The 22,864-nt window shown below is 44.6% G+C and overlaps 1 protein-coding gene across 2 annotated transcripts in view; it reads right to left on the bottom strand.

Moving 5' to 3' along the window:
- Positions 1-22,363, bottom strand: part of CTDSPL (CTD small phosphatase like) — a 71,843-nt gene extending 49,480 nt beyond the window's left edge. For both annotated transcript variants that reach the window (XM_052692426.1, XM_052692427.1), the window contains exon 1: positions 22,199-22,363. In XM_052692426.1, coding sequence (XP_052548386.1) covers positions 22,199-22,274 — 76 coding nt within the window. In that variant the 5' untranslated portion in view covers positions 22,275-22,363. The remainder of the gene's footprint in view (positions 1-22,198) is intronic.
- Between the last annotated feature and the right edge of the window lie 501 nt (positions 22,364-22,864).

Below are 22,864 nucleotides of genomic sequence, written 5' to 3'. Positions count from 1 at the left end.
TACCCATTTTCCTTTTGGCAAGCACTTGGTGCTGAGAACGCTCTTCTCCCCTTATACAGGAAGCCGGGGCCTCAAGCTTAATCCTGCACATTCAGTTCTGTTCTGTTCCAGCTACCGCTGCAAGCGGCTTCTCCTCGCAAAAAAAGCACCCAGAGCTCTCACGACCAAATCTTTGCTGCGAGCTGCACGGCGAGATTATTTCTCCCTGTTTCTGAGAGAAAAGCAAGGGAAAAAGATTTACAAATTCCTACAGTCGAACAAACACTGTTTGTCAAAACAGAGTGAGGATAACAGCTCTGAAGGTACAAACAAATCTTGCAACATCCCTACAACCAAGTGTGTCCCAATGTTGAATGCTCAGGGAGGTGCTGGAGTCACTATCCTCAGAGGTCTTATGGAAAAGGGAAGATGTGGCACTGATGGCTCAGTGGCTACGGTGTGGATGGTTGGACAAGATAATCTCAGTGGTCTTTTTGAACCTTAGTGATTTTTAAGATCTGTATCCACGTGTTTTGACACAGCCATGCTTCAGCTGCTATCAGGCAGATGCTGTCACGCTCAAGCACTTCCAGTGCCTTTTGTGGGGCTGGAGGAAGAGGCAGCACCAGCACACTTGCAAGAGTTGGGCAGAAAGACGTGGAAGAGGTGGCTGCAAACAAAAGACCTTGGCTTCCAAGGCTGCAATGGATCAAGGAGGTAAAAGGAGGAAAAAGGAACCTACGGTCCTGATTTCTCTCCTTGTAGGCTGAAGGTGGCTGAGTTTCTCTGGAATGAGGTGGCAGCTCTGCTCCTGCTCTGCAGCCTGCTCCATGCCAGCTGGTTAAGACAGCACAGCAACAAATGACTGTTGACTTTAGCACTGACTGCTGCATTGAGAGCACCATCACAATGAGCCCACGTTCATCAGCCTGTGCTCAGCTGCATACCTGCCCCAAAAGCATGGCAGGATGCACAGAGGGCATCACAAAAGCAGGGATCTGAGCAGCTTCCCCTAAGTTAAGCCAGGGCCAAAAGTCAGTGCTATGTGCATTCTGCAAAAGCATTTGGTATGGCCAAGAAAAAAGGCAGCTGCTCTAAAGGGATTCTGCCTTCAGTGACAGCTGAACTCATCTCTTCTGGGTTACATGGTGCTGCTGATTCAAGGTGCTTCCCATGGCAGGAATGAATTTGACGTTTTTAAATGTTCTCGTTTCATTTCATGTTCAATCACAGGGATTCCCTATGCATTTATATATAATACCCCACAGCACCGTACCATTAAGGGAAACAATACAATTGTTTGAGTTGGAAGGGACCCTTAATGGGCATCTGGTTCAACTTCACTGCAACCAACAGGGACTCCTACAGCTCCATCAGGCGCTCAGATCTCCACTCAGCCTCACCTTGTGTGTCCCCAGGGATGGAGAGGAGAAAGGGAAGCAAACTGTACACAGATGAACTACCTGCAATAGTAACCCCACCAACATATGTTTTCTCTATTAAAAAACATATGCCAACATCTGCATTATTTTCATTTCTGTTGGCAACCCACTGAGACTTAAAGCCGTCCTTCTCGATTGTTAAAATAATCCACATAACTACTTCTGCTAGAACCTGTCCATCCATCATTTTTTAAAAAACTGGGACTGCGTGATCTCCACAGATAATGGGAAACAAACTCTTACCTCAAAAGCTCCTATGTCAAGATCTGGCAAAGGAGATGCAGAATAAAGCATCTCTTGTCCTTCAAGATCACTGCTCATCCTATCCAACTGCAGTAGGGAGAACAGATTCTTTTCACAGCAGAATACATATACTTTCAATCCTGACCTAATCAACAAGGACTTTTTTTCCCCCAGGATAAAAAGAAAAGTTCTCAATTTGTTCAGTCTTTGACAACAGGTCAGCTTCTGTAGCCTGCCTCCTTTCTCCCTGCTCCTTGGAATGCTCTCAAATCCAAATGCGGTGCTCGAGTTTTGCACAGCAGCTCAGAAGTCTTTCCAAAGCAGAGTACAGCAGGACGGCCTCACTGCTCTTACAAATCAGCCGTCACGTTGGAATGTGTAAACAGGCATATATCTTTTTTACTGCTGTGCAACTGAGCTACAACAAAAGTCCCAGGATTTTCTATGGGCGAGCAACACAGCTAGCTGATCATCCTCCTTAGATTTCGCAGTGTGTTATTCCATGGAATCTTGAAACTTTCTGATTAAGTAATATGAAAACCAGGATATGGATTCAGCTCATCCAATCCCTTCGTGTTTTCAGCTCAGTCATTCAGTGTGGCTTTCATTTCAGTACCTGTTTGATTCAATGGATTCTCCATAGCATTAACCGAGTTATTAATGACTCGACTGCATGGTCCCACTTCCCGTACCCCAAAGACTTCTGCACCCATTTTATATACACATCACAGTCTTTCAGTTTTCTAGTTAAGCAGCTTAAAGGATTCACTTAACTTATCACGATCTATTTGTTTTACCTTTCCTTGTTACTGAGCCACAGAAATCAGATTTTCACATGATTTACCTCTGAAAGGAAAATCTGATGGACGCCGTTTCCTTGTTTTCTTACAAGACTCTTCATGCTCCCATTTTCCTTCTGGAGAACTGAAATTAGGCTGCCTGATTCATAATTTTCAAGTTTGACATTTATTCCTCTGTTGTTTTCGTTGCTGTTGTTGTTTTTTATAGAATTTTATTTACTCTTCTCAAAGCATTGAAGATAACTCATAGTTCTAAAGCTGTGCAGTTTCAGACCAGCCACTAAGCATCCAGTGATGTCATCTGCCATCTGCTCTCCATTAAAGTCTTAGTCAAACTGATACAAGCTTCTCCTCTCCTGTCTTAATAAAATATTTGAGAATCAGAAGTTGCTAACTTCCTTTTCCTGTTGACAGCTGATCAGATCTTTGCTCTTCCTATCACTACCATAATACATGCAGATTCATTCTCCCCACAGCCCCATGCCCAGTGCTATGTGCAAGATAAGCACAAAGCACAGGAAAGGTAAGTAGTAGTAATAAGCAGATAAACAAAAGCCAGAGAAACCCAAATATTCCTTCATACTTATCCTGCTCAAATCATCCTAACTGGAAACTAGGTCAGACTCTGCAAGCTTCCTTCTACCCCTCTTGTGCTAGAGAAACTCAGTGAGATAGTTACTGCATTTTCTATCTTCCGTGTTAACAGGGACAGTTTGTGCTCAACCCCACCACAGCCATAAAACCATAGAATATCCCAAGTTGGAAAGGACCCAGAAGGATCATGGAGTCCAACCCCTGGTTTTACACAGCACCACGCAAACCCAACCCCTATGTTTGAAAGCAAAGTCCCAACACACCATGAGTTCCAGCAGGTTAGGATCATGCCTGCTGCCGTGAGCAGCCCACTCCATGTCCACCACCCTCTGGGGCAGAACACAGCACACTGCTGTGCTGCTTCTCCCACTGTCCAGTTGCAAAACTCATCTTCTGCAAAGGTGCTGCCGTGATGCACCAGCAATGCAGCAGCCTCAAAACGTGAAGGATTGTTACCTCTATGCTGAGTATTATTTTCAAATATTTCCATTCATACAAAGCAACTCGAAACAGCTCAGTGGGAACATGGGCTGCAGGCAGCTGCTCTGCACAAAGACAGCAAAAGCATCTCTGAAGTGCTGGGTTAGAGTTCGGGTGGCCCTGTGTGGAGCCAGAGGCTGGACTCAATGACCCTTCCAGTTTGGCATACTCCATTCTGGATTTGCCACAGGTGAAGGAATCTGCCAAACCAATTCTCTCCTGTGATAATCTCTGCCTGTCCCTAACCTTTACAGTCCCTCTCCAACCACAGCTCCTTTAAGTGCACAACCTCTGATCAGCACTGCATATGTCCAAATATCCAGAGTAACAGAAAACCATAAATACTGAAAAAAAAAACCTTCACAGAAAGATTAATGCATTCCTGTTAACTCTTCCTAAAAAAAGGGAAGAAAACAAAACAACTAGAAAGGAGCCCCAGTAAAGCAGGAGAAAACAGAATGGTGGCTCAAAGAATGACACTAGTAGGTCCAATTTCAAGCCATGACCATTGTCTCAATACAACAGAAATAACAGAGGAGGTCCCAGAACTTACAACCATTTCTTTTAACAAGAAACAATTCTAGCACTGCACTGATTCCAGTTGATCATTTGACACACAAACCCAAGTTTGTTCAGGTGCTCTGCACATAAACACAAGTTGATGAAGAAAATCACATTTGTAGCAACAAATGACATGACTACAAGCACATTTGTCACGTTTCATGTTCATCCAGCAGGCTTTCAACACACACATCCAACTTTCCCATCATGAGATTTCTCTGCATAGGCTCCACTACAAGCAAACATGGCCATGGACAACCTGGCTGGCCCACTGTCTGCAGGCAGCTCACCCAGTCCAAAAGAGAAGTAAAAATACCCTTATCTGTGAAGATGACAGCAAAAGATCAAAACTCAATGTAATTCCAGGAATTACCTTGTTTTCTATAGGATTCTATGCTAAAAGAACAGAGCTGCAGCCTTGTTCAGGAGTTGGACTCAATGCTCCTCATGAGTCCCTTCCAGCTCTGGATACTCTATGGTCCTTGTTTCATGAGGTGCTTGAGAAGAACACACTTTTCATGGGAGCAACACAAGAAATAAATATTAACCATTCCTCTAACACTCCATTTGTTTTAGGAAATAAGCATCCCATCGATGGCCTCTTGCAGAATAGGATGTGAGTGCCAGCAAATCCTATGTCCCCACACCAAGGACTCGCACCATTCAAAAACATCTGAAGCAGCTCCTCTCAGCTGACAGAAACACTCCAAATTTCCAAGGGCTTTTACACTGAGCCTCACGTGGAGCATTGCTAGGATATACTGACCATCCACACTCTTCTCCCAAGCAAGCCAAGAAAGCCAAGCAGCAGTGCTGTGTTGTTGGAGAAACCTCCTCGAGTGCATCCCAGGAAGCAGCTGGAGGAGGTGAGTCAACAGCAACTTCTTGTGTTTGAAAGACTTCTGATAAATCTCTTTTCCATTTAAGTGCTTTACTCCACAGACAGCAGCTCATCAATGTGTACGTTATCTCTGTTTCCACAGGGCTTTCATTGAAAAGGATCCCTGCAACAAACCCTGCTGTAGCAGCAGAGCGAACATACAGGAGCATCTCCAGTAGTTCACCAAAGCAAGCTGTCAGAGCAGCTTCCTGCCCCTGAAAGCAAAAACTCTTAACTGTTAACCTGCCAGATGTGAGTTAGGAAGACACACCTTCTTGCCCATCAGAGCCAAACAGCACACTGTACTACAAAAGTGTGCCTAACAGTGCTGGTAAATGAGAGGACTTGTCCCTGGATCACACAGAACTGAGCTGGAAGGACAGCTGTGGTCCCAGCAGACGTGTTTTGCAACATTCAGCAATGACAGAAAAACAATCTCCCTAAACGTTCAGTTTTACTGAAAATGCTTCAGCTTTGGCTTTGCTGTGCTATAACAGAACTCCAATTCACTTCCAGAAAACTCCTGTTGAATTAAGCAATGAAACAGCGCTGTAAAACCATGCCCTGCTTTCTCTTGCCATTTCACTGTGTGAGAATCTTATTACGCTGCTTAATGATATGTTAATTTTCAAGTAAAACAACGGAATGAAACCCTAATATTGTCACCAAAGCAAGCAAACAAAAATACGAGAAAACATGCTATTGATTCTAACAGAGCTGCGTGCCTGAGTAACGTGGGACACCAAAGTGGTAATTAAAACATCAAATCGTTTTATTTGATAGAATTAACAGAACATAAGCAACCTGCCATCAAGATACAGTTTAAAGACAGGAGAGAGCTGGCTTCTTACAGGCTGGTTGGTATGATGGCAATAAAACAAACGGCACTCAGCGTGTAAGGCTGATGTTAAGGAAAGGATACGTCCAACTTTTATTGGGAGATGCAAAGGAAATTTTGCATACGTGCTTTTCTTTGAAGACAGGATTCAATTCAGAGGTTTGGTTTTTTAAATGAAGTGCAGGTTTTCTACAGGCATGGCTCCCCCCATTCAGTTTTGAAGCTCCTGCACTGAAAATTAACATTCGTGGTATTCTGATGAAATGCTAAGATAGCAGCATTTGAGACATTGTGATCCACATTCTTCCCGAGGCCATGTGAACCACTCAGCTGCTTCACCTCTGCAGGTTCTGTGCAAAACTGAGAAGTTGGGGCAAGAAGCAGCACCTGGAATGCATTCATCCTACACGTCCTGGGAACGCTAACCTCGAACAGCACAGGAAGATTATCATATCCACAGCACTTAAAGAAGAGAAAATAATAAAAAGAAAACCCCAAACGCTTGCACTGGCACCACCAAAAATCCCCTACTTAGTCTTAACAATTGCTTCCTGCAACCTCAGGAGAGCGTTTTGCAAATAAGGTAAATTCTCCCTGCTGCAGCCTTTAACCCCTGCTCTTCCTGTACCTTTGTGCAGGCACAGCTGTCAGCAGCACACTTCTACAGCTGAGGAGAATGAAAGCAGTAGTGAAAAGGGAGAAGTTATATCAACTCGGTACCATTAAAGTCCATGGTGCAGTTTCTGGCACAGCAGGGACACCAGCCCCAATGCCACTCCACATTCACACCACACAGAGTACAGCCACCATCCTCACTGCTCATCGAGGCTCAGCTTCCATGTGTTTTACAGGAAATCCACCTATCTGTCATGCAAAACCACTGTGGGGTATCTGACCAAGCTTTCGTGCAGAGGGTTGAACTTGGAAAGCAGAAGGAAGTAATCTGAATTTTAAATCCAGATAAACATCAAATGATTTCAAGATTATGCTGTATGACAACAGTAAACTATCCAGAAGTGAAAGCATGACGTTGTTAAGGCCTCAGTTGTCAAGGAGTTTAAAAGAAAGAATAAGAATAATGATCAAAATCAGCTTATTCTTCCCCTTTCCATCTTTGGAAAGGTGCACTGAGAGCTCCTTCACATGAATACACACATAAAGCAGCCTACAGACACAGCTGAGCATCTTGAAGTGTTTTGCAGGATGGCCTCAAAGTAAATACAGAAGGACTATGAAGGGTCTGTTATGCCTCATTTTTAGGAAGTTTTGTTTGCTTTTCTTAAGTGAAAAAACACCCTGCTGGTCTCTTATAAATAGGAACCAACGTAATGTTTCTATTAACAGCATCTTTTAAGCTCACCTGTTTCCAGCTTTCTTAAGAGACAAGGCTTTCACACTTCTTAGGCTTTTACTGTGCCAAACGGATGCAAGCACAATTCCTGTATAAGTTAGCTTCCTATTTACTAAGCTTGATGCTGCAGCTATCATCCTAACACACCCCAGCCCCTTGGCATGCAAGTCTGATGCTCCCCAGTCTGCCTCCACCTTCACCCTCAGCCCAGTTATTTTTCTGGTTATGTCACTGGGCAGTTAGAAGACTTAGTGAGTGAAATGCCCAATGTTTCAGTGAATACCTGCTGGTTGCCTATGCACTCTCAAGAACCAGCATGGCAAATTCCTAAGAGAAGAGTGCTTGACAGCATGTGTCCCTTTCACATCTCCTCAGCTGCCACCATCACAGTACTGCACAAGTTTCAGTTTGACACACAACAGTTGTGAAAGTGAGGTTTTGTTTCTTCTCAGAGAGCTGGAGAGCACAGCAGGATAAATACTTTCAGAAGGTCATTACACTAATAAAAACAGAAAGGAAAAAAAGAAAGGCTTAGATGGAAATGAAAGCATAATAAAGTTGTGTTGCTCCCCACCTTGAGATCTCTGTTGCTACAGTATCTTCATGATCCCAGAAAGAAGAACCAGCAGAATAAATGACTGGTTTTAAAATGAAAATCACTACAAACAGCATGCAGGAATAAGCTATTTGCAGATTCATTATACTGAAGAGAACAGCTCTGCTTGAAGAAGAGTGACACTGGCTAGACGAGTGTTTTATGATTCCTTTGTACATCCACATCACCACTTTAAGCAGATACAGGTGTCTAAGGGGAGCTCACAGAGAGACTGAGCAAGACTCAAGGAGGCACACAGTGACACACTAATGGATCAAGCCTGCTACAGGAGAAATTCCTCCTAAACATTAAGAATGACAGTAAAACCCCAGAGAGGCTGCAAAGGGTCCAGCCATGGAGACACAGAGGCTGGCTGGACAAGCAGGGCCCTATGGATGTCCCACATGCTGCTACCTGAAGGTGGGCAACAGGAATCTGTGTACAGCTTGTGCCCCTTAAGCACATGCAGCCACTAACCCCCAGCTATTTAAAGAATTATACACAAGTATTTCCAACAGCTGAAATAACATTAATGGGTTAAGACGACAGCGCTGAAAAACAAACCCACAAAACCCTTTTCTAACATTAGCCAGCCAGCTTCATAGGAACAATAAGCCTTCCTTATGCATTCTTTTATGTAGCAGAAAATTAAAGCTTAGTATTTTTATCTTGATAAAGTCATATTGCCAGCTAAGAAAACCTAAAAAGGGTTTGCATGACACCTGAAAGGGGATTTTTTTTTTCTTTTTAAAAAACTGACATTTACATCAACTCGAATCCTTTAAAAAGCTTTCATCCATCTTTCCTCCAGCTTTATTCTCCTCTATTAGCTGCTTTATTCTCCTTTTTCCTCTGTTCTCCACCTGCCCCAGAAGCATCAGCCCATCTTCCCCCTCTTCCCCCATCCTTACTAGGCACCCTCGTTCCCTTAAATTACTTCCTGGGACATCAATAGCAGAGGTAGTGCAACACCACAGCCTGCCAGCAGAAATAAAATACCACCTTGTTAATCATTGATCACAGAAAAAGGGGGAAGAATGTAAGCACCTAGCTAATGGCTAAATGCCTTGTAAATATTTACTGAATTGCAGACTTCCATCATGAATCTTACTGTGTCAGGCTTCAGCAGGGAGCTAGATTTCACCCTCAGCATCACAGCACAGAGCCATTAAGTCACACACTGAGCACACAGCTGAGCTTACAGATCAACCTATGGCGGTCCTTGGCTGTAAACCCATTTCCCCAACCCCAAACGCTTTGCAAGCACCTGCATTAAAATGACTCCCCTTGAACTACAGCTTCAGCTCTCACTAACAAAGTCCTGTCCAGGTGCCAAGCCGTGCATACCTGCAGGATGAGACAACATTCCCAAATATTACAGCGTGAGGTTCACAAAAGGAGGAAGGTAGGAAGCAGGGACTTGAAGCAAGATTCTAGAAGCATCACTACCACTAAGTTAGTGCATTGCAAGCCTGACAGTCTGTCCCATGTGCCTGTGTCAGAACTCAGACCCCAGCTCTGGGCAGGGTCTCCCAGCTTGGGCTCTGCTGCTGAGAGCAAAATGAGATCCAAGGCACTGGAAGTGCGAGTAAAAAGAAACTTAGAAAAATATCTAAACACTTTTAGCTCCGAAGAGCTATGGAAATTTCATCTTGCTACGAGCACCATAAATGTATGCTTCCTGAATATTCATGCTGACAGAGAAAGATATTTGCTTTTTTAATGGGATGCAGACTTTGGACTTTTCCCTGCCCCGGACTATCAGCACATGTATGGGATGAGCTCCCTTAAAATCCCACTCAAGATACTCCTGATTTCACACAGTCCTATTTCTTCCCTTCAACAAGAAGCCCCTCCTCATACCTAAATTCAGGCTTCCCTTCAACACATGAGATTTCAGAAGAGCAGGGAACTAGAAGTTTGTTTCAATGATATTTCATAAGTAACAATACAAAGGATTGTGATTTTGCATATATACTTCATTTAGCAGTAGTTATAACTGATTTTAGAAACCTATCATTTATAGAAATGGGCAAGAGCATACAGTATTCAAGGGCAAGAACACACAAATAACACTGGTGCTACTCACTCAGGAAGGCAGCTGAACAAACACATCAGAGAAGAAATTAGAGGAGGTGGTATTTTATCAGATTCTCTTGCAGCTTTTAGGTTTGCAAACATCGTATAGGAGCCGCGAACAGCACCAGAAAGGCTCCCAGAATAATGCAGCCTTTCCATAACCCTCTATATTGTTCCCCTGGCTGCCTAACAGACACCAGGAGAAGTTTCTCCACATGCAGAACAATGAGCCTCTGCTAATGCCAGGACTGCCTCTGCACAATGACATGGAGACTTCAGCAGGTCCCGAAAATCCCAGAGATGATAACTTGAGTGTGTTGTCCAAAGCTCAGCAGCAGCAAACTGCAAAGTTCTTCCCTACACAAGGGTAAGTAGGTAAATCTCTTCCATGCTCTACTGAATCTTTGATTAAATCAGCATGGCCAAAAGCAGGGGGCTGGAAGTCCACCCATGCTCAAGTCCCATTGCACCCAGTGCTCTCCAGAACAGTTTCACAACCCAGAGCCCATTTTAACAGCCGCCTCCAAGGCTGCTAAACTTAGAGAAGCAAACCACCACCACCACTCATGGAAAGTTTTTGCTGAGTTTTCCCTCTATTCCTCCTCCTGTTCCCAAGAGAAGGCTGAAGATCAGGAGCAGAGCTGTGTGCCTGTGCCTCCAGCCACACTGCAGCCTGCAGAGCTGAAGCCAACGATGAAACTGGGATTCTGAACCTCACTGCACTTAGTTTAATCCACTGAGAACCAGAGGTTGGAGAAAAGCTGCATGTGCTCCCCTGCCTGTTACTCTGCGATGCCTTCAGACTGCTGAGCTGTAGCCTGGGGACTCTGTGATGTGGTCCCAAACATGAGAAGAAAGCCACCTGGCTCATCTGCGCACACATGGCCACGTGCTCATCCTGTTTGAGGATCAAAGATTACTTTAATCAAACAGCTGGAAAAGTATTCCAAAAGCATATTGAACAAGGAGGATGCCCTGACCTCTGAGTTTATCAAGCAAACTGAGGAAAATTCTCCTGGTGCTGTGCCTCCCAGGTGCTGAGCACATTTCCATCTTTCAGCCCTGAAGACTTCCAGCACTGCCAGCCACATTTTATCTGAGGAAATTCTACCAGATAATTAAGTAGAGCACTATGTAGGACTCTTCCAAGCAAGGTAAATGACTGTAACTAAGATACCAGTGACAACTGAAAGCTGCATTTCCAAGAAAATACTGCAAACCAAACAGCAATACAGCATCTCTTTTGGTCATGCACTCACAGCAGAGGGACAGCAGAACATCTGGCTCAGCTTCTCAGGAAGGCTGAAAGCGGCACGCAGGTGGTGTTTGTGAACAAACAGCCCAAAAAAAGCCACCTCAGCCCACTCACAGCGATTGCACAGGTCCCAAAGCAGCTCCTGGCACCACGCAAGGCCTGGCTAATTGCATGCAGTCTCACATCAGCAATCAAAGGGGCATATTTGGGCACCCGGACCAGAAGGCAGGTCGTGCTTCACGAGCACACTGCTATTTTTTCCTGTTATTGTTCCAAGGCTTGCACTGAGCCTCTGGGAGGGGATATGAATAGAAGCGATGTTTTCCAGAGGGAAGGATGCGGGTGTTACATTCTGCCTAAACACTGCTACAGGAGTATCTTCAGGTTAAGAAACTCCAAGCTGCTCCATTTGACTGAAATGTACTGTAATTCTTCTAGAAAAAAAAAAAAACACAAAAAACAGAAGTGACATTTCTAGCAAATCCCTGCTGCTCCCTTTCACTGGAACAGATCATAAACTCAGAATTAAGCATGTTAGTTTTCAACTCTCTAGCTCGATAACATGCCAACTGCTTTAATCCATGCAAACTCTACAGAGAAGTGTTTTGTTTTGGTTTTTTTTTTGCCATTTTGTATGCTTGAGATTTATAAAGAAAGCATTTCTGAAGGCTGAGTCCAAACAGTAAATCCTAGCAGATACAGAAAGACATCCTCAGTTTATTCCATTGTAGCAGCCAACTGGCCAACCTGAAGAAATGCTGGAACGTGAACTAGAAAGCAAAATCTGAACTGCTTTAGAAGACATCTGCCCTCTGGACTTGACCATCTCCTGTACAAGTGCAACCTTTTATCAGCTATTTAACTGAAAACGTAAGGTACAGATTCCCAGAGAATCACAGCTGCTATACACATATGGCCTTAATTAAAGTAAGAAAGCCCATTTACTCCTGTGAAGCACTTCCCAACCGCCAGCGAGCCGACTATCACCTAACCAGCTATTAAAAAGGTGAAAACTCTGACCCTGTTTTCCAGTCGCAATCATTATCCATTCAGAACATAGACCTTATTATCAAAACCAGAAATCTTTAACTGACCCTATTAGCAGAATGGAAGATAGGACCATCTGCTGCTCGGGGGTTACCATACAAAGACGACCTATCGGAACTCGAGGAATCACCTTCACAATAAAAATACAAATATTTTAAAATATAAGTATTTTGTAAAGCAGCGTTTCATCTGTCTTTTGTACCACTGAAGGTGTTTTAAAAACATTACCCATGCTACTCTTATGTTTTAGGACAAACACTACTCAAACAGAGGCACGTCCTTATACCCTGGCATCTCGCTTCCTCAAAGGGTTGGAGTTCTGTACAGCCCGAACATCAGGTTGACTCGCTCAAGAGGACACGGCAGTGTGATTTTCAGCATCATCCCAATACTGTCTTCTCAGATTGTCATGGTTGCTTTCCTTTCCACATCTTCTATCTCTGCTACTTCTACTGGTTTTGTACTGTTGCATTGGTCCCCTGGATCACGTGAAGGTCGCAGTTGCATCTGAGGCAGACTTTGTCTGAAACAGCTCGTTTACCTCCTTTTAAGAATACTACAGATCTACAACACGAGACAGCAACAGTATTCAGTTACTAAAATCAAGACAAACAAAGAGTTTAAGGTATGGGATAGAATCCATCACCTCCAGCACAAGTGAGGCAGTGACATTAAGAACTCTCAGTGCTCACCTGCCTGCCACAGCGATGCCACAAAGGTCACCCACAGGGAAGAGCAGCAGCAACAGCACAACATGCAAACACAGGAACGAGACCTGAACAGATTCCTGCCTCACAACTGCCAGGTCTGATTTGTTCACCCTGCTCCTGCCATGACACCCTTACAAAAGAGTGGCAGCAAGCAAAAGACACATCAACCAATCAAAAAAAAGCAACAAAAACCACCACACAAAACAATCTTACACGAACAGCGAGCACGCTTTGCAGCAATACCAGAGTTGGTGTGGTATTGTATCTATGCTGCTAGCATCCTTTTCAACACAGGCAATAAAAATTTGCTGGAGGCTTTCAAATTTCTAATGGGGCATAATAAATTGTATTTGAATTTCAGGGCACAGCTTGCATTGAAATTGTCAGTTTTATCACGATAATCTGGAGACAAAACCATTTAGGTATTCAATACACTTTACAATTAACAAAGACATTTCTTTTTTTTTTTCCAGGCTTCACTTTCATTCTCCATTAAACTCTGCCATCCTGCTTTCTTGACATCTCAACACAAGAAGGAATCTTCCAGAAAGACACGAGATGTGAGGGAAAAACAGGAGTCCCACAGCTACGCACTCACGATAACCCCGATTAAATAAATCCACTTAAAATCTCATTCCTTTGTGGATAAGCACTTTACAGACCTCTACACTGATGCAAATTGTTTTACAGTTATGTTGTAAACCCACCTCCTTCTGGGACTTTTGAATTGATGTCAATTTGTAATTAGCAAATGAATTGCAATGCAGATTGCATTCAGCACTCTTCTCCTTTTCTTTCTGATTCCCCAATGAACGCAAAACCCCTGCAGCTTTCCGAAACTCTCAACTTAGTGATTCTCAACAAAACCAGCTTCATAACATGAGAGCCATGAGAACTGGCTGGTGGCCAACGGTTGATTTGGTGAAGAGTCGTCTTCCAGCACTCCTAAACACATCACAGAGAAACTGCTGCTATGAGTTCCGATGGAATGTCACTTCAGATCCTCAACATATGCAGTCGGTCACTATGTAAAGATAGCTCCTCCTCCTTTTGCCTGTCTGAGAGATGACAATTCCTATGTTGGAATGCGACCCCTACCTTTAGAACACCATTTTTATTGGTATGAATGCAAACTGCAGTCAGCTAACCCTGTTTAGGAATTCCTAGGTAAATTATTTTGGCAGCCATTCTTAGGTCACCTGCATGGTGCATGAGTAAAGGCTTCCTTTTAGCTAGACCGGACATTCTGACTTCAGTTCTGAAGGAAACAGCCCAGCATTCCTACTGGTTGATCTGTTACTTTTCAGGCATCTCCTCCCTTTCAATACACCGTAATATTTGCTCAACATTTTTAAACAATTGTTAAAAAGGGAAAAGAGGAGAGAAATATCTTCACTGCAGCAATGATCCTGAATCAGACATAAAATCAAGATCATAATCCCACCAGATTTTAATAAGGAGTCCAGAAACAGAATGCCTCCTTTTCAGGCAGCTCCTACAGCACTGTGGCCAACTATTCCTGATGGCTGCACCATATTGATCCCCAACATCTCCCACAGGCTCTCATACCAAAGCCAAACCACATACAAGCAGCAGCAACACCAACTTCTGAGCCCCTCCGACATCAGCATCACCAAAGCACAGGGAGGCAGCTGCCACAATCCAGAAACATGAGAGGGGAAAAAAAAGGCAAAACTGAGCAAGAGAGATAAGCTGGGATAAATGACCAAACATCTTCCAGGAACGTGTCACTACTGACCACTCCTCCAGTGTGCTTCCATCTGAACTAGCTAGGAAAAATTGCCAACTTCAGCATTCAAGCAAACAGCAACCACAAAACAACTTCAAAACCAGAACCCTCTGGTTTTTTAGATCTCAAATAGCCACACATACGTGCAATCATGGTATCTAATGCAAGTATGCAGATATTCAGACATGTATGTGCATATCAGCTTTGGTGGACAAAAAAACAGAACAGTAGCACAAGCAAGCTCTTCAATGCATGCCTGCAAGAACTACATGTATTAAACCCACACCCTCACGTTAACTCTGAAGAAGAGTTCCATGTCCTGATTCCTCCACACACATCACTGCACCAGCAGCAGGAGCTGTGCAGATGTGGACTGTCCAGCTGCTGCCTTGTCGTACAATGCCAGGAGCCCATTCCTGAGCTCAGGACACATCTCCACCTCCACCCCAGAGCCAGGAGCTCCATGCCGTGGAGATGACAGCCTTGCAACTCACAAAATAGGAAAGTTTAAGTTTTCACTGCTGGTTCCAGCACACAAGGAAAGGGCAGGATTTTTTCTGCTGCTAATCCCAGTGGAAACCATAGGCTACAATTGAGGAAGCAAGAGAGCTCTGAGGGTGAGCAGGGAAGTGACTAAAAAATAAAAATAATAATAAAAATCAATACAGCACTTTCCACCAAGAAAATAAGGAGACTCTATAAGACCAGCAGGGAGAAAAAAAAGCACTGAGAGAACTGACTGGCTCATTACCCATGAGAGATGACCCAGCTTGAAACAAAACCACCAACACACATACCATAAATTCAGGTTTAGATTCATCGGCGGTTTGTTTCCTACAGAACTGTGCTGAATTTTGACCAAAAATAAAAAAAAAAATCTTAGGAAATTACATACACAGGAGGTTTTGACATCCTTCATTTGGGGTTGTTGATCTTCAGTACAAAACACAGCCTGCAGCTTCTTATTTGCCCCTGTCCATCAGGCTTGGAAAACACTAATAGAGGTTCAGAGGAGATTAATAGTTCTTCTCCTCAGAAACAAATAAGGAAAAAAAAAATCTCATTTTAAAAACCCAACATCCTTCAAGTCCAAACCTACCATAAATTTATTCAGATTTAACTCACAATAAATTTCCTAGATAATAGAATTCTAGTTTCTAGCACAGCCAATCACTTCCAATAATAGGCTTTTCGTTCTTTCTTTTCTAAATCATGCTTTATCATCTTGTACAAAGAAAATAAGCTGTGGCACTTTTATGTAAGCAATCGTTTTGATAACACAGAGCAAAGCCTACAAACTTCATGCAGGCCCAACAGTGCACAACAAGTTTTCTCCTAAATACAAGTTTTGCCTAAAGCTTGTATTTTTATCCCTAATACCTATGTCACAAAGCAGCAACGGTACTGAGAAGACCAGACTGTGTGAGACTCATTTAGATTCACAAATTCATTTTGTCTTATAGCAAACACTAAGAATAAACAAAAGGCCAAACTGATAGGACAGCAGGCTGCCTGGAACAGAATGTTACTGTTCTATTTAGATGTTACTCCTGCCTTCCACATTTGTCACATCTATGTCCATTTTACATCTTAACCTCTCCACATAAAAAGAGCTCGCATCAAACTCTGGTAAAAATAGCATTTATAGGAGATTAACATTTCCAATATGGAACCCTTAAAAATATCTCTGGCTACATCACAGCCCAGAAGGCACCTTTCCTCAGCCCCTAACTGGGAGCCCACCAGTGCACAGCTCTCCCCAGCACCACCACACCAACCCTACCTGGAAGTTATCAGCGTCCTTCCATAGAACAGACGCACAAAGGGATTTCTGTGGGACTTTTCAGCCGTGTCTCCACTTCTGCAACGACTTGCATGATGCGCAGTCCTCACCAGCAATGCAGATGGGGTCTTCAGACACCTTGCGAGGCTGCACCATCACCCATGGCCAAGAATGTGGTCAGAGCAAGCTGAAGGCTGCTTCAGGAGCACCTACAAGACCCATTCCCTGCCCCACCGCTGGGCTTGGGAGCCCTCAAGAGCCAGGAGTTCTTACCTTCCACTCTGCCCCTCATCTCCTAATCCTTCTGCATAGAAATAACTCAAATGTGACTCAAAGTCAGCCAAACAACATCAAGGAAATTCTCCATAGGGTAAGTTCAGAGTAATTCACTCCTAAAGTTCACACTTCCATTCCTAGGACTGCCTAAAATTGGATTTCCAGTGGGAAAATAATATCGATCAACAAACATGGAGGACACTGCTAACAAATTCTTCCAATGAAGAAGTTACACAGTGTCACAAAACAAAGGCTTACTTGTTTACAGGATGAATATTTAATATTCAACATACAAAATACGTTGGCCAGAACTACTTTGCAGCCACTTTCATATTTGAATTACAACTTCTACAAGACAGCAGAATTCATAAACTAAGTGTTGTGTGGCAGAAAAACAAGCCTCAAAATAAAAAAAAAACAAACCAAAAACACAGCTAAAGCCTTCTAGCAGGCAATGGGAGCAATACTTCTCACCAACGCTGACCCAGACAAGCAAGTTTGGTTCCTCTTAGCTTTCACTTTCCCAGCATTTTCATGTGGTATCACTTTAAAGAAACAAACTTGGACATGTTATCCGGAAGCTGATTTGCAATGTGCAGATTAAGCTGTGAAAGATGAAGCGCAGCGCCCATCACGACGCATTGTAGCGATTATCTCAGAAAATGCTATTTGCATTTCTGAATGCTGAATTGACCAAATGTAGGTCAACTTTGTTTTTCTTCCCCCCCCCTCAAAAAAGGTGTGGTAAACTCCTCAACGCTCAACTTAAATTGCTGCATTGAAACAAACGTGAAACGGAGTTGGCATGCAGTAGGAAGAAACGACAGCGCTGCAGCTCACCGACACCAACTCAATACCAGATATTCATGCAAGCTATCGTCCATGTTACTGCCAGCACACTGCAGCTTGTTAGCTGCCACCTTAAATCAAACCTCGGGTTACTGCAGGTTACTACGGTCTCCCAGGAACATAAAACCTACTGTATGGTTACTCTGGTTTCATGTAACAGCTATGTCATTAGTTAATGATTTAAATTTTTACCCTCTGTGAGCAATTCACATTCCAACCTACTGCCGATGTGGTTTCCATTTCCATTTCTGCATGCTACTTTAAAGTAAAAAAATCTGGAGATAATACCATACAAATTTCTTGAGACACTGCCCCAGGAACACTGATATATCTTTAGAATGGCCTGTGTTGAAAAGGATCACAATGCTCATCTAGTTTCAACCCCTGCTATGTGCAGGGTCACCAACCAGCAGACCAGGCTGCCCAGAGCCACATCCAGCCTGGCCCTGAATGCCTCCAGATGTTTAAGTACTTTGAATTCTGACGAAGTAATGACAAAAAGGCTCCTCAATATTTTTAATATATTTTCAAAATGCATCTTGCAGAAGATACAATTAGTGATTCACTTTGGTTGCGCTCTCAAAAGCGGCTTTTAACTTTAGATCTTAAGTGCTCGCTATTTTACATGGTAGTACTGCCTTTATTGGTTCTGTTCTGTTTGTTTTATCCAATTTTTCTGAATGAAAGCTCGCCTGCTTAAGAAGGTACCCTCACTGAGTGACACTGTTCATTAAAAACAATTAGCAATGCTTTACATTTCGTTCTGAACGCTTCCCAGCTGCTTCATCATAGAAGAAAACACATTTTTGTAGACACACTAGAACACTCAGGTGTTCCATATAACTGGAAATAGGTGCTCAGCTGTCTGACAAACGTAGCCAAAGTCAAGAAGGATGGATGTGAAGGCAGAAATCTGAATAGCAGCATCTGAAGGACCGGGTACCTACAGAAGGACTGGGCTGGTCCTGCACTGCTCCCACACCAGCCCCATGGAAGCACCAGGAATTTACATCAGTTATGAAGAAGAAATTAAAGCACATAGATTTAAAAGAATGGGGATTTGCTTCTCTGGGCTATTACATGTTACCCACCTACAACCACACTCCCTCTGCCACACTCAGTGCATCACTGCTGCTTTTCTGGAGATGTAACTGAGGTCACTGTCCAACTGATTAAAAAGAATAAATACTCTCAAAATAAAAGCAGCAGAAATGGCTGATTTTATCTATAAAACGGATCACACTGTGTCAGATGTTTAGCTTTTCTTCATGTTGTTTTAATTGGTCCCATTTATGGCTGATACAGCCATACACCGTTCTATCTACATTTTAATTTCAGGAGACAAGCTTTGGTAACACTTCCAGTTTTCAAAAATGACAACAAAAAATCACAGCACCAAACAGTGCAGCAAAGAACTCTTTCTCTTACTTCACAGAACCATAGAATGGCCTGGGTTGAAAAGGACCGCAATGATCATCTAGTTTCAACCCCCTTGCTGTGCACAGGGCCGCTAACCTATCAGGGAATTGCATTTCTCCTGATTTCAGTGCTTAAAACATTTCTGATTGCTTACATACCACTTCCAAACGGGAGAACGTGTTCGTTTTTCAGAACTGACTTAACAGCTTCGAGGCCAAAATCCTCCACAAGCAGTGCAGGCACTGCAAAGCAAGCGCTGCCATTATAATAAAGCAGGGTTGTAGCACCTTTCTGCGTTCAGCTTTCATTCTGATAGACAACTAAATACAGTGCACCACCGTGTGGCAACACATTAAGGAATGGTTTGTGTGCCAAGAGCTGGTTTTTTCCACTTTCTAAATTTTTGGGTGTTTGTTAAGAGTAAGTAACAGCTCCCTCTCAGTATTAATGAGCTTAGAAAGTTATCATAGCCTCACTTACCTCAAAAAGCATTTTTAATACATCTGGATTAGCGAGAGAATAGTTGGACATTTATATTTATAAAGCACAATATTTATTTAAAAAACAGAGCTGCTCCATGGTGAGGACACAGCTCTTTGGCTCCTGCCAACCACGCTCCCCTTCCACAGGAGCAACTGACCATAAGCATATACTGTGCATTAAGCTCCCTTTAGAACATAAATACATACTAATAAAAATAAGTCAAACTAAATGCTGAAGTCACACTTGATTAAAAGCTTCAAAAACATCGGAAAAAAATAATCCAACACTCCAAAGTATACACGTGCATTATTTAGTAGTTACTCACTGCTTCTCTACAGCTTAAGGAGAAGAAAAAAAATTCATTCGTCATAAGAAACACCAATGGAAGTTCCAAAAATCCTACGGAAACCTCAATTGCTGAAGCCACTCCCGGACCATATTCCTGCAACCCAGTGCTGAATGCAGGTTGCCACGGGGCTGGACAGCCTCTGCTCACACAGTACAGTGCTACTGTAACTCAGTGTATCACACAATTGCAGAACAGCACAGGTCCGGATGATACTTGTATGAGCTAAACTGTTAGTTCAGGGTGCCTAGATGGCTGTTAGCCATTTTGTACCAATGTGCTCAGACAGACCCAGCAGCGCTCTCGCTCCGAGCTCCTCCATTCACCACCACAGCTCCGGGCTGCCCGGAGTTCATCCTACCCAAAAGCTTGGCCCAAACTTCAGAAACGGAACAGAGCAGCGGGTGAGGTGACACACAGCCCAGCAGGGAAGGGAACACAGTAGGTCTTTGCTAGCTGCATACACCTCAGCAATGGGAGAAGGAAAAACCTGTAGCGGGAGCAGCACAGGCAGGCAGCAGCGCTCCTTCCCAGCCCAGCACAGGGGGCTGGCAGAGCTCCCCTGCCACAGTTGCTCTCACATGCTCGAGGCTCACCACACAGCACGTACCACCACACTGCGAAGCAGTAAATCAGTCCAAATGCACTTTGACTAAGCTTAAAAAAATACAGAAAAAAAACCACCTTCCTCCTGTACCAAGCTCATACTCTCGCCTGCTCAACTCCAGCTACCCTCCTTCTGCTCTCCCCAGCCCATCAGTGCTTGCATGCAGCCTGCAAGGCCCTTGCTATGTAATTAAAGCCCATCGTGATTTTTCTGCTCCAGACAAACCAATAGCAAGAACACAATGCATCTTATGCAAGTTACTGCATAGTTATGCAAGTTAGATGCATATTTTTGATACACAGAGTAGCTGGCTGAACTCAAGCCACTTGTTTGATGCTCAGTCTTATTTGGAGCTGCCAATTTCTCCTGTTTCTCCCAACTGCCTTTTTTACATTAAGGCTGCGACCAGCTGTTAGCAATGCTACCCAAAACCTTCCAGCACTGCAATAACAGAGGCTGTTAAGACCACGGCACCATCTGAGCACTGTGTGACATAAATCTGCTCCAAAGCAGCCTTAGGAGATGTCACAGGCAGAGCAGCAGCGCTGTGCTCCTGCAGACACCCCATACTCAGTGCTGCCAAAAGAGAAGGAAACGTCAGTAATCTCCAGGGATGAGCAAGGCCTCAGCACAGAGTGCCACTGCTCAAGCAATGCAAATTAAAAAGCAAGCAACGTAAGCAATCATCTAAGTAAAAAGAAGAAAATCATCTTTTGGTTTAGTGGAACATCCCACCTTAACGACACAATGTTTTTGACATCCATCTCCATCCTCCTCTTGCAGGCAGCACACGTGAGATGAGCACGCGGTGACTTGGCGTGAGCCTTTCACTTGCCAAGTCTTTCACTTCTGCAGCTGCCCAGGACCCCTTTGCTGTGAGCCACGCAAAAATGGAAGCATCCTGGGGATCAAATGCCCAGGTCCGAAAGGCAAACGTATCAACCTACCACTTGCAGACCATTTGGAGATCTACCGCCATACCTACATCACACAATATTGCCACAATGTTTGCGCGCAAGCAATTCCTGCCTTTTTTCCCTTGCTCGCAACAAAGCACAAACCCAGCACTCCAAAACCATTCCAAACGTAGGACTCTGTTCCCATCAACCCTGAAGAGGCACCTTCTTCCCGCCAGCACCACTTGGGGCCATCTGCAAGGATTCAGCCCAAGATCCCACCGAGCTTCCAAGAAGGAAGGAGGCGATGGCGGACCGGTGCCTTCCAGGCTCTGAAGGAGCAGCAGCTCCTTTGGCCGAGCTGGATCCATCTTATTTTGGAGTGAAACAGCGCCTGGACACGACGCTTTACGCAAGCAACAGCTGTTGATCCACCCAGCCATTGGGATGGCCAGCAGCTTTTACAAGTTGCCTGCATTTCTTCCAGCAACAAGCAGCCTTTAAGAAAAAACACAGACCTGAAAGCTAAATGGCTTCTCGAATGCAAGGAAAACGGGATGAGAGAAAGACTGGGAAGCGAGAAGACAGAAAGGAGGCATCCCAAAGAAGAGGGATGAAAGAAAAAAAAAAAAAGAGCACTGAAGCTGAGATCTCAAAGCACAGATCTCAAAGCCAGGGCAGGTACCGAATCCGCGCTGCGCAGTGACAACCTGCCAAAGTTACATCCCCGCCTCTCGGAACAAAAGCCTTCTATTGAATTAAGCCCCGATTCTAATCCGTACCCCGCAGCCCAACCCCTTGGCAAGTTGTGGGCCGTGCCCAGCCGACAGTTCCCCAGCAAAGCCCTCCATCCCACCAACAGCTCAGCCTCCCCAGGTCCCCAGCGAGGGGGTGAGGAAAGCCGGCTGCTCCCCGCGCGCTTCTCCACCGCTCACCTTTATCCTGAGCGCAGGACAGGATCTCTTCCTCTTTGGGGTTAGTCACCTGGGTGATAATGGACGGGTTGTCCATGGAAACAGAGGGAGATTTCACCTGGCCGCTTCCCTCCCGGAGGCTTCGTGTGTGCGGGGAGGGGAAAGGGGGGGGGGGAGGGAAGGAGGAGGCAGGCGGAGGGAGGAGGGGGGGTTGTTTGTGTAAAAATCAATACGCAGATTTAAAAAAACAAATAAAAATAAAAAGGGGGGAGGGAAGGGGGAAGAATAAAAACAAAACCCAAAACTCCTCCAGGAATGAAGCCAGGCGGGCGGGAAGGGAGGGGGTGGCGGTGGGGGCAGCCCCGTATTCGGGGCCCCTCCGGCCCTACCACCGCCGCCTCCTCCCGGCGCCGATTCCCCGCGGAGGAGGGAAGGGGAGGGGCGGGGAAGGGGAGGGGGGGGAAGGGGGGGGGAAAGGAAAGGCGAGGGGAACCCCCCGGTACCGAGCGCTGCCCGCTGGGAACCGCTGCCCCCTAAAAACCCCCCCGCCCTCCTCACACCGCTCCCCGCATCCACCTGAGCCGCCCCGCGGGGCCTCTCCTCCTCCTCCTCCTCCTCCTCCTCCTCCTCCTCCTCCTCCTCCTTCCTCCTTCCTCCTCCTCTTCCTCCTCCCCCCTCAGCGCGTCC

This window comes from Tympanuchus pallidicinctus, unplaced genomic scaffold (assembly GCF_026119805.1).
Source record: "Tympanuchus pallidicinctus isolate F22 unplaced genomic scaffold, pur_lepc_1.0 scaffold3, whole genome shotgun sequence".
In the NCBI taxonomy this organism is placed as follows: domain Eukaryota; kingdom Metazoa; phylum Chordata; class Aves; order Galliformes; family Phasianidae; genus Tympanuchus; species Tympanuchus pallidicinctus.
This window is presented reverse-complemented; position numbering and strand designations above follow the sequence as displayed.